Source organism: Citrus sinensis, chromosome 2 (genome assembly GCF_022201045.2).
Source record: "Citrus sinensis cultivar Valencia sweet orange chromosome 2, DVS_A1.0, whole genome shotgun sequence".
NCBI lineage: Eukaryota > Viridiplantae > Streptophyta > Magnoliopsida > Sapindales > Rutaceae > Citrus > Citrus sinensis.
In genome coordinates this window covers 1,854,625-1,866,331 of record NC_068557.1, presented here as the reverse complement: position 1 = coordinate 1,866,331, position 11,707 = coordinate 1,854,625, and the positions used below count along the sequence as shown (strand labels likewise).

Genomic DNA, 11,707 nt, shown 5'->3' with positions numbered 1-11,707 from the left:
TATATTATTGCCATTCACGTAGTCCATACGTCCATCCACCAACGTCTCCCACCAACCGTCGTAACACAATTAAAGCATAACTGAATCCATTAAACCTACAAAATATATAAAAAAAAAAACAAATGTGGTTACACATTATGGGTTTGATTTATTTTTTTGCAAACTTCGAAATAATATATTATACACAAAAATGGATATATTTAGCCTAAATTATGACTTCCAGAAAATAGCCTAAATTTTGTGTAATATGATTTTTTGTGTAACAGATAAGCTGTCGCACAAAATTTGGTGCGACGGGAACCTGTCGTATAAAATTTCAGATTGTGTAATATGATTTTTTGTGCCACAGCTTTGGTGTGACGGGAACTTGTCGCACAAAATTTGGTGCGACTGGAACATGTCGCACAAAATTTGGTGCGATGAGAACAAAAATTTTGAATTTTCACGAATTGGTCAGCACCCATTACAACATATTGTCGCCAACACAGTCCAACAATACACCACCACCATCACCAACCACCAACACCATCACAACAACACACAACCACAACACAATACAAGAACAATATAAAGCATGTGTTTGAAATTGCTAACCTATGGTTTTTGAACTTCAACTGTTGATCTTGAAGATCTTGATTGCTATCAGACGTGATTTTGGTGGAATTGGTGTTGTTGAATGGGATTCCGGTGAGATTGCCGCCAATGATGGTCTCCGATTTGGCTCTCTATGGTGCTTCCGTTTGGTGAGAAGTGTGGGTGAGTTATAGGTTTTGGTGAGCTTTGGGTGAGATTGACAGGGGTATTGTGGTCCAAAAGTTTGTTGTTTGGCTAGTTTTGATATAAAAAAACTTTTGTAGTTAGTTTTGTAATTTCCTAAAGCATTATGGCTAATTTGGTAAATTTCCCAATTTCATAAAGTTTGGATTTTCTTTGTCATTTAAACACTATTGATTATTGTTCTTTTCTAGTAATTGCTTAGCATTTCATTCTATTATGAAAATGATTAAAAATGAAATACAGGCTTCGCTATGATTTAATGAAAGTAAATTTTGCAGAGAAACAACAGTATGAAGCTCTTGATCATTGTCAAATGCAAATACTTATTTATGTGTTAATGTAGATTCAACTCTATTGTTTTGCCCATAATGTAAGTTCAATTTCAATTGCTTATTTTATTTGAAAAAAATCCCCCCACAACCACAAGTCCTTTGGGTGTTGGCTGTTCTCTGTTAACCTCACATATTTAATAAATAATACGATTTATCTTCAACATATTCAATGATTGGCAGGAATGATTAGAGAGGAAAAGGTAGAATATGCTTGAAAAATGAAAAAATAAGTTATTTTTGTCATTTCATGAGTGTTGAGTGTTAGAAAATGCATATTTATAAAGGAGAAAATCATCATTTTGCATTTCAAGTCTTACTAACAACCCTTACTTTTATGTATTTAAGTTTCTTGTAATTTAATTATATATGTTTGATTTTAATTAAGTATTTTATGTATTTTAGGAGCATCATAGTCATTTCATAATAAACGAGAGATCAAACGGCAAAACTGACATCACTTTTGAACTCAGGACGGTCGAAAACCTTAGGAGGAGCATAAAAGGAAAAATAGCACTGTTCACATGTACGGTACTATTTACATGTACGATACTATCTATGTTACTGTTCACGACACTGTTCACATAGACAGATTGATGACGTGGTATTGACTGATGAGGTGTCATGATCCTGTTGGACTAAAATTCTTATGTACTGTTGATGGTGACGTGGCAGCATATTAGTGGACCAAAAAACGCGCATACGATACATGCAACACATGGGATTATTTTCAACCAAACCGCGTTATTGTTCAAACCATGTCACTGTTCAAACCGCGTGGTCAAATCGCGTACTGTTGACTGATGACATGGCGCAATCCTGAGTGTCCAAACTGTTTTTAATCCGATGACCATGATTTACTCAATGTATCTATAAAAAGGGGACCTCTCCCCCCTAATTTGGCATCTCTGAATCCATTTTTGGACTCTATTTTCTGTAATTCCTTCTCCATCTTGTATTTTCTACGTATTTTAATAATTTTTCATTTTGCCCCTAGTTCAATTATGAGTGGCTAATTTTCTTTCAAGCTTGGGTTGAAGGTGAAGTCTCAACATGTGTCATGGGCATTATTTGGTAAATTTATTTTCTCTACCCCTCTAGTTTTTGTGGATGTTTTGACTTTTCGTTGACAAATAATAATAATCTTGTCTAGTACCGCCCTGGTTTCACCAGCTCCCTAGTACAAGGTTATTATTATTTGGCACGATAAGCCCTTAACACCATATTGATTAGAGCGTGGTTCATGAGGTTTGGATTTCCCCCTCAAGATTTAATTGGTATTAATAAGGAATATTTAGCCCATGGTGCATGTTGATACGGATCCAGATACCCAAGTACGTCATTTTAATATATTTCTCTTCAATTTATTCTCGCCATTTAAATTCCAATTTTAGGATAATCTAAGTCACATTCACCACAAATCCAACCACCCATTTACAAAATTAATTCTACACATAATTAAAATCCACCTCCTCGTGGGATCGACACTCGTCACCATTAGTCTATTCTAAATAAATTCGTGCGCTTGCGAGTTCAATAAAATTTGCACAACAATGAGCATGCTACGAGTTGCCATTGCCACAAGCGCGTCTTTTTTGACTCAAGGTAGTTTGGTCATTTTGTCGATCCACTAACAGTTATTGGATGGAAATACAAACGGCAGAAGAGGTCTTTGAAATTACGGTCATACTTTCTATCTAAGTGTTAATAAGCTAAACTTCGGAAGAGGTCCCTAAAAATTACCCTTAATTTTATAATGAAGAGACGGTGACCGACAAAAGAAAGTGGAGCTAATGGAAACTTGGAAAGATTCTAAAGCTCGATTGTTTGTAAAGAAAAAATGTGAGAAAATGATGCACTGAACGAATATTAAATTCCACCTAAACCCCACACAGTACACACCCACCTTAAAAAAGGGGAAAAAAGTTAAAAAAATATTTTGAAAGAATTTACTGAGGATGAGATATTTAGGTGTCATATGAGATGGTTTTGTTACAAATCGGCATGTTGTATGTGATAATTATTTATTCTGATGGCAAAAAAATTGTTAACCTCGTTAAAAAGTAGTAACAAAATTGTCATTTTTCTGAAATTTTAGTATTCATTGTTCTCTTTAGTCCTCCAAATTTCTTTCCATTTTCTCCATTAAATTAAAAGACGAGAATTATTACTCATTTCTAGAATATATATATATATGGATTATCACTTAAATTTTTTTAAAATTTTAATAAAATTTTAAATTTGGATTAGATTTTTTATGTATATAAAATCTTATATTAAGCATCGGACTCACCTATGTTGCAACTGTTGCAACATACAACACTATTTGTCTTCATTTGGAGATACCGCTCGATTAAAAGTGAACGAATTTGACGGTCGAAATTAAAAAAATGGGTAAATGGAAGAGCCGGTTGGTAAAAGAATATGTACAAAACAATATATTAAAATAAGGGTCCACAATCACATTGCTATTGACTGTTTTGGAGCAATCATCGGAAATTATTCTACATTGTAGAAATTGTGGGCATCTAAATATTTTCCACCCCTTGGAAATTGGGAAATTTACAGTAATAACAAAAAAAATTTTGCTTTTTTTCATCTTAACCCCCCAAAAATATTTCTATCAACATTAGCCATAAAACAACATTTGAGACCAAAATACCCCTCCCTCATCTCTTTCCCAACACTCCCTTTTTCACTCATCTCTCCCAAACCGATCCAACTCCCATCATCGGCGGCGACATCAACCCTCGTCGGCGGCGGCTCCATCTCTCACCGGCATCTGATCTACAACCTTCAACAAAACCTAGGTTAGTCATTTTTCTTATTTTCATTAATTTAAAATGAGATTTTAGAATAATAATAGTTATAGCTTGAGATTAATAGTGGTGGTGATGATGTTTGTGGTGGTTGGTGGTGTTTGGGAGTATTGTTTTCGATTTTGGAGTGATTGCACTTAATTTTGGGGGTGGGGAGGGAGGGGGGCAGGGCGCGCGCCGGCGCCCATCGCTGGGCAGCAGCGCGCGCCCATGCGCGGCCTGCTGTCGCACCTGTCGCACAAAAAAATTAGAGTTTTTTTTTTAACGAGTTAATTTTTTATTTCTGTAAATATAATGTAATAATTTTATAAATATTACAGATACATGGCGAAATCAGAATCACCAGATATTGAAGTAGGCAAGATGTATTTTCGTTATGCTGATCACTTTCCTGGTCGAATTTCGAGCATGTGTATGTTATCTTCGGTCGTAAAAGCCATCGAGGAAAAATTAACAAAGCGGCAGTTGAGTATGTTCAAAAAGGATATATTTAGGCATTTCTTGGAGTGTCAAAGTTTTCCATTTAGTGGGGTAATTTTGCACAATCTTTTACTGCGGCAAGTGGCCCATGAAGAAGATAGTCGTGATGATCAGTTATGGTTTCAAATTGGTAAGCATTTGATTCGCTTGTCAATTGTCGAATGGTGCTTGGTTACTGGACTTTCATTTCGTGTTAATACCAATGAAAAAAATGATGAAATGGAGCAGAGGCTACGGAATACATATTTTCGTGGTGTGCATCGTAAGATTAATGTGAAGCAATTTGATGCAGTATTTAAGGAGTTGAATTTCGAGGAAATAGACGATATGGACGCATTAAAGATTGCGCTGTTTTATTTTGCGGACATAGTACTAAATGCAAGAAAAAATCACTGTCAAATTAATTTCGATTGGCTTGACCAAGTTGATGATATACAGTACTTCCAAAAGCGTCCATGGGGTCTATTGTCGTGGGAAATGATTTACGAGAGTCTTGACAATGCACTGTTCAAAGAAGACGAGAAATTTAAGAAGACTCGGTTGAAAAATCCATATCATAATATTGAGAAATACAATCTTTACGGATTTACGTCTGGGGTGCAGGTGCTTTTTTTTGTTTATTAATAAGTTTTATAGTATTAAATATTTGATAGTTGTTTTATTTGATTTTTCACTTTGGTTGTTGTAGGCTTGGATTTACGAAGCAATCGGAGGGTTGCCATCAACATGGGTCGTCAAAACGAAGAGTAAGATTTCCCGCATTCTGCAATGGAAGCCCATGGCGTCTTTGAGAATCAACTTTGCGGAGGTTTATTCGTTCTTCAACGACGAATCTCGTCTTGTAAGTAATATGTATTACTTATTTTTTTAACTTTACTAAATTTAAGTTAGGTATACTTAGTTAAATTTTTCAATTGAATTTATGGCAGACAAACGTTTTACAAACTCTTGAGCCAAATTCAAAGGAGAGTAGCAGAAAATATTGGCTCTCTGTGAAGGATTACTTGCCAAGCATTCCAGACTGGGTTTATAAGGTCGGTATACTGTAAGTACTAAAAATTTTTTTATCGAAATTTTTGACTTTTCATTTAGTAATTTTAAATGATACTTTATACAGCACCAACCCTCAATCAACGCGATGCCGTCGGTTACAAGACAATCGGACGAGCATGACGATCATGACGACATACCAAACCCAATACCAGAGCAGCGTCATGACACTTTTGAGGATGAGGTGGGTCATGACACTTTTGAGGATGAGGTGGCTGTTGATGACCACCCGCAGCAAACAGACAACTCTGATGACGCACGAGATTCTGAGGTTATAAATAATATACGATATTTTTCCTTTATAAATTATTATTTTTTTATTGTTATTCTAAAGTTTTATTTTTTTCTTTTGTAATAGTCGAGGACAAAGCAGTTTAATGATTACGTATGACGACGGCTGGATAAGATTGATCGTAACTTGTATGAAATAAAGTCAGAATTAAAAGATTTTAAAGAAACCGTTGTTGGCTTCATCGACACATTTTCTAAACTTCCAAATAAGGATTCTCCCACTGCACGCTCGTATGCGGTAAGCTAATTTAAATTAAATAATTATGTTCGTTTAACTTTTAATTGGATAATTATTTAATATGTTCTTCTTGGCGAATGTACAGGCCCCGGATGACTATGGAGTGTATACTGACGTGGGCAATGAAAATTTATCTACGCCCATGTCATTGTATAGTTTCTACGGGGATGTTAGTGGGGAGAGCGTGCAGGTGTTCACAGAGGTGCCTCCGGGCGTTAGTAAGTTCGGCCGCGCGTACATACCGTCGTATGTTTATAACAGTCCTTACCTGATTCCTCCGGTCAAGCGAGGACAGAACGTCCGGAGGTTACCTCGACCCCAAATCATGGAGCATGCGATTGACATGAGTACAAGTGTGGATGTAAATCCACTGAGAGGATTGGAGGACTCTAGTTTGTTTGCTGAGTTTGATCGATGGTTCACTGGTGATAGTAGAGTCCGCCGGAGAGTCCAGCACCCGCGGTCATTCTTTCAAATTATTTTGGGGACAGCTTCGATGGGATGGCTAGGCGATGAGGTATTTATATTTTCCTCGTGGTGTATACTGTTGTGGATTTGTGTATAATTTTTTTTTAAATCATAATATTTTTGTTTCTCTACAGCATATTCACGAGTATCTCCGCTTGATTAGCGAGAAACAACGGCAGTATCCAAATGCCTTACTCCAACGTGTCACACATACTGACACATTTTTTTGGGTAACGTGCTGACAAAATTTATAAATACTATTTAATTTGTTTAATTATTGCCTTTAAGTTTTATTAATTTATGCATTTCTTGGTTATCTATGTACTAGGTGTTCTTGAATCAGTTATGGAATAACGGGAATTGTGCAGTCGATTCAATGGTATTCGACGACTGCTTGAATAGTTATCTTTGTGGGCGACAGCACACAATGTCAAAATCAATGACGGATGTCGATATGGTATGTATTTTATTACATTTCACATGCTCTATAATGAAAATATTCGAGTTATTTTTTCTTTGTTGTATTTCAATTTCATATATAACGAACATGTTTTTTAATTTTTATATGCAGTTACTCATCCCTATTAACTTGGACGGCGCGCATTGGGTACTAGCACGAGTTGACTTTCGGAAAAATAAAGTCTGAATTTATGACTCATTACTCACATTTCGCAACGACAAAAGGTACAAGTTGAAATTCAAGCCACTTGAAGTTATATTCCCTCGATGGTTGGAATATGTTGGCTTCTACAATATCCGACCTGAGTTGCGGAGTGAAGACCCGTGGAAAGTTATCGCAGTTAAGAGCGCGCCACAACAAGAGCCCGGAACTGGCGATTGCGGTGTTTTTGTATTGATGGTTACGATGTATTTAGGGTGCGTTTGGGATTGAGGTGCTGTAGCTTTTAAGCTACAGCTGCTGTGAAAAAAAAGCTGTAATTATGAAACAAAAGTTAATAATATATAGTAAATATAAATTTTAAATAATAATTTTGATAAAAATAGTAAAGATATAATAAATTTTATATTATACAAGTGAAAAATCATATCAACATAGCTTAAAAGCTACAGCAGCTAGTGTTTACCAAACACTTTAATGCTGTAACTTTTAAGCTACAGCTGCCCAACCTCAATCCCAAACGCATTCTTAATGTTCGGGCTTAGGTTGGAGTTTAACGCTAGTCATGTTGAGTACTTTAGAAAGAAGATTGCGGTTGATATATTTAATGACGATATTATATTGTAGACCTATGTAGTAATTTCAATGTTCAAATTTACATTTTTTTTTATTTCCGCACTTAAGTTTATATAATTTTAATGCCTCACATTTTGAACTTTAAAATAAAATAAAGTTTTATGAATATAAGTGTACAGTACACAAAAAAACAATAACAGTTTTAACCAACGTAACACAAAAACAATAATAGTTTTAACCAACGAATAACACACAAAATACAATTAACTTCGAGTCGACGCAATAGGATTCTTACATCGCTTACGATTATGGCCAAGTTCATGACACCGACCGCATCTTACAGTCCGCCGGTCAACGTCCTCGCCAGTCGAGGGTATTCTGAGCTCTTTACGACGGCCAGGTGGTGGTGCCTCAACTAGTGGGTATACCTGCATCTCCTGGATTTCATCTGGAACTTCCCAATTAGCCACATCACCAACTGGCTCCACTGGTTGTGCATAAGCCATCGCCAACGATTCTGTAGTGTAAAAGTCCGAGCAAAGGTTAATAAAATCCACCCAGTGTGTTAGACACGCCGCAATTGCATGAGCACACACAAGCTGATCAAGCTGAAACACTCTGCAGGAGCAAGTTCTCTTTTGCAAGTCAACCAACCCTTCCTTAAGCCCACCGCTTATAACTTGAAAGCGATGCGGAGACACCGGCCGAACTATCATTCTTTCAGCTATAGTTCTCCTCTCAGTGACTATTTCATCCGCCCATGTTGTTAGCCGAGTAGTCATTGATTCAGCCACAATTTTTCTATCATAAAACCATTGCTGCAATGTTTTCCTGAAGTGATCAACAAGATGAGTAACAGGAAATTTTTGAGGTTCCCTCATGAAAGCATTAACACTCTCCGCGATGTTGGTGGTAAGAATGTTGTACCTCCTACCTTGAAACTGAGACCTTGCCCAATTACACGTACCGACATTATTTTCTAGGTAATCAGCCGCACCCGAGTGGATCATCCACAACCCTTCAAGTTGTCTCTTAAATTCCTCGTGGCCATATGCTTTTGCTGCATTAATAAAGGCAGGCTCAAATTCATCCCAAAGAGCTTTGCACATTCTAAATTGTGACTTAATGTTACCTTTGACGTGGTAAAAACAAACGTCATGAGTTGCATTGTGAAATACTTTAAGAACGGCTCTCCTTATGGCAGTGCATCGATCAGAGATAATTACCAACTCAGGTCTATCACCAATCACTTCATGTAACTTCATCATAAACCTTTCCCAAGCATCATTATTTTCTGAATCCATGATCCCAATGGCTAACGGATACAATTGATTGTTACCATCAAGACATGTTGCCACGAACATGCTTCCACGATATAATCCCTTCAGATGAGTACCATCTACAACAATGACAGGCCGAATGTAATGCATAAACCCCTTGATGGAAGATCCGAGTGCTACAAAATAGTACAAGAAATTACCATCTCCATCCTGCTCGAGGTGAGTGACCGTACCCTCATTCGCTGTAGTTAGTACGTGAGAGTATTTAGGGAGCAAGTTGTATGACTCTGCAGGGTTGCCGCGAACTATTTCAAGACCAACTTCTCTCGCCCTATATGCCTGCTGGTATGTTAACTGAACACCGTATTCCTGTTGCATATCTGCTCTTATGTCATTGGGAGTATAAATCCTCTTATCTTGAGTATATTTTTCTGCGATAATATGACCGACAACCCGGCTCCTTACTTGATGACGTCCATCAACCAATACCTCATTATGACAAGTGTGTACATTATCAATTCTCTTCACCACCCAAGGAACATTTTGCTCGTTCGAACTTCTAGTTGCTCGAATACGCCATTTACATGATTCTGAACAACAGTGAGCCTCGAAACGTGTCGTAGTAGACCGTACAATCTTGAAATCAAACTTATCTCTAAAGGCCACCTTGCGTAGTTGTAATATAAGCTCATTCTTCTCAACAAATAGCTTACCCACGCTGATATCATCTGAGTCACAACTGCCAACAAAGCTTGGAGCAACCATGTTCGAAGGTAAAGTTGGAGCAAGACTTGTAAGAGGGTCAATTCTCCTTCTCGATCGAACCATAGAAGGAATAGGTCTATTGCCTCTGTTATTCATAGGAGTATTGTCTTCACACTCATCCTCATGCTGAAACGACGGAACATTCGAAGGACCGGCTCCTCCATCATCACCATCATTATTGAAACGAGTGACCCGCCTCGTATTATTAGAAGGTTCTGCACAAACATTATCCCCCTCTATCTCATTATGAAAATCATCATTGTCCCGAAAATCATTGTTGTGATACGGAGAATATCGTTGCTTCAACGACGTTGTTATTGGAAATACCGTTGCTCCAACATCCTGTAACGTAACGCCATTATCATCAATGTTGTCATAATTGTCATGGATTGGAGAGTAATATTGCTGCAGCGATATTGTCCTTGGCAACACCTCTTCATCATTATCGGGGCCAGACATATTTGCTCTAAACGAAGTTTCTGTATCGACATGTGGCTCAATACCTTCGCTCGGAACTCGAGGTGATGTGGTCACGAATATAGGAATGCATCCAAAATTAGCTACGTCAGATGCCATATGCAACACAACCCTCACCATTTCATCATCACATATATCCATGGGCATTGTACATATACGTTATAATGTGTTACTAGACCTCAAAGTTGTCTTCATTGTGATACTATAGTCATTAGGGTTTATTTTTAACACCTCGTATACTCTTGCCAATAACTGATCAAACAGGTAATTTTTTCCAACTAAAAAAGCTCGATTTTTACCATTCACGTACTCCATACAGCCATTCTCTAATGTCTCCCACCAACCATCGTAACACAATTCAAGTACAACTGAATCCATTAAGCCTGAAATTATAAAAAAAAAAATTATTTGAGTCCTATTAAAATAATACAGTTTTAATAAATCTCCAAGGGTGCCTGTCGCACCAAGGTTTGCTGCGACAGGCAGCCTGTCGCCAGATTCAGATTCACGCGACTGAGTTTAGTAAGTTCAGAAAATAATTCATACCACTGAGTGATGTCGATTTGTGTTGGATTCGGATAGATTATGATCGGATATCACTTCTACCATTGTCTTTTGCGGTTGCCGTTGGCTGATGATTCAAGAATGAAAAGCTGCATTTGGTTTGGCGATATGGGAGAAACAATGTTGGTTTTGTTCTGTAAAGAAGGGTAATTTGGGAAGAAAGGCTTGTGTTTGGCTAATGTTGATAGAAAAAAATTGAGACGGTTAATTGTGAAAATAATAAAATATTAATGATTATTTTCGTAAATTTCCCTTGGAAATTCCGATCATCAATATCTTTTACATCCCTCAGATATTGCAATTGCGAAGTTTCAATTTGGTTGTGTGTTAAGTGAGGAACTATGTTAATTAAACCAAACAGAGATTCCGATCGTGAAAGCAAAGACGTGGATGTGGCAACCAACTGGAAACAATTTTGGTGGTGCTGGAAGATAACGAAATAGCACATCTCATTATGTGAAAATAGTATGAATATGGCGTTCGTTTGAGCTGTTGTTGTGGCCTTGGAGCTGACGCAGCACGCAATTCCCAAAATTAAAAAAAAAAAAGTTAAGTTTTATTCTGAAGGTGAGTTCAAGTATAAAAGCAAATTAAAAAAAATGTATTGCTTTAGTTTAAGGGTTAGGGATGCCAAATTCTGAATCTTGCTAACCGCAACAAATAGATAATCAAAAAGAGAAAAAGAATAGTAATTATTATTATAACTTCTGTAATATAACATATAATTATAACATATAACATGATTCTATTGCATTATGAGAATTTGTATTATTCGATTCTTGAATGGAGTAAAGTTATCCCTCTAGTCGCTATTAAGACAAATGGAATATTTTCATCTCAGAGTACAATGTAATTCAAAACTTCCCAGGATACCATGTGTTAAGGCAACTACATAATATGAAGTTGGAAGCCAGAAAATTAAAAAGCCAATATCCAATCCAACTGCATGATGCAAATATTCCATTGGCAAATAT

General features: G+C 36.9%; 1 protein-coding gene across 1 annotated transcript; it reads left to right on the top strand.

Moving 5' to 3' along the window:
- Positions 1-5,534: 5,534 nt before the first annotated feature.
- On the top strand, positions 5,535-7,098 carry LOC127900038 (uncharacterized). The gene is made up of 4 exons (XM_052434410.1): positions 5,535-6,501; positions 6,587-6,682; positions 6,781-6,909; positions 7,024-7,098. Exons 1-4 carry the CDS (start codon positions 6,046-6,048, stop codon positions 7,096-7,098), a joined length of 756 nt encoding a protein of 251 aa, XP_052290370.1. The 5' UTR covers positions 5,535-6,045.
- Positions 7,099-11,707: the final 4,609 nt, after the last annotated feature.

Coding starts and splice junctions, on each gene's coding strand:
- LOC127900038 (XM_052434410.1), top strand. CDS start 6,046: ATGTTCTTCTTGGCGAATGTACAGGCCCCGGATGACTATGGAGTGTAT. Junction 6,683..6,780: donor ATACTGACACATTTTTTTGG/GTAACGTGCTGA, acceptor TCTATGTACTAG/GTGTTCTTGAATCAGTTATG. Junction 6,910..7,023: donor CAATGACGGATGTCGATATG/GTATGTATTTTA, acceptor TTTTATATGCAG/TTACTCATCCCTATTAACTT.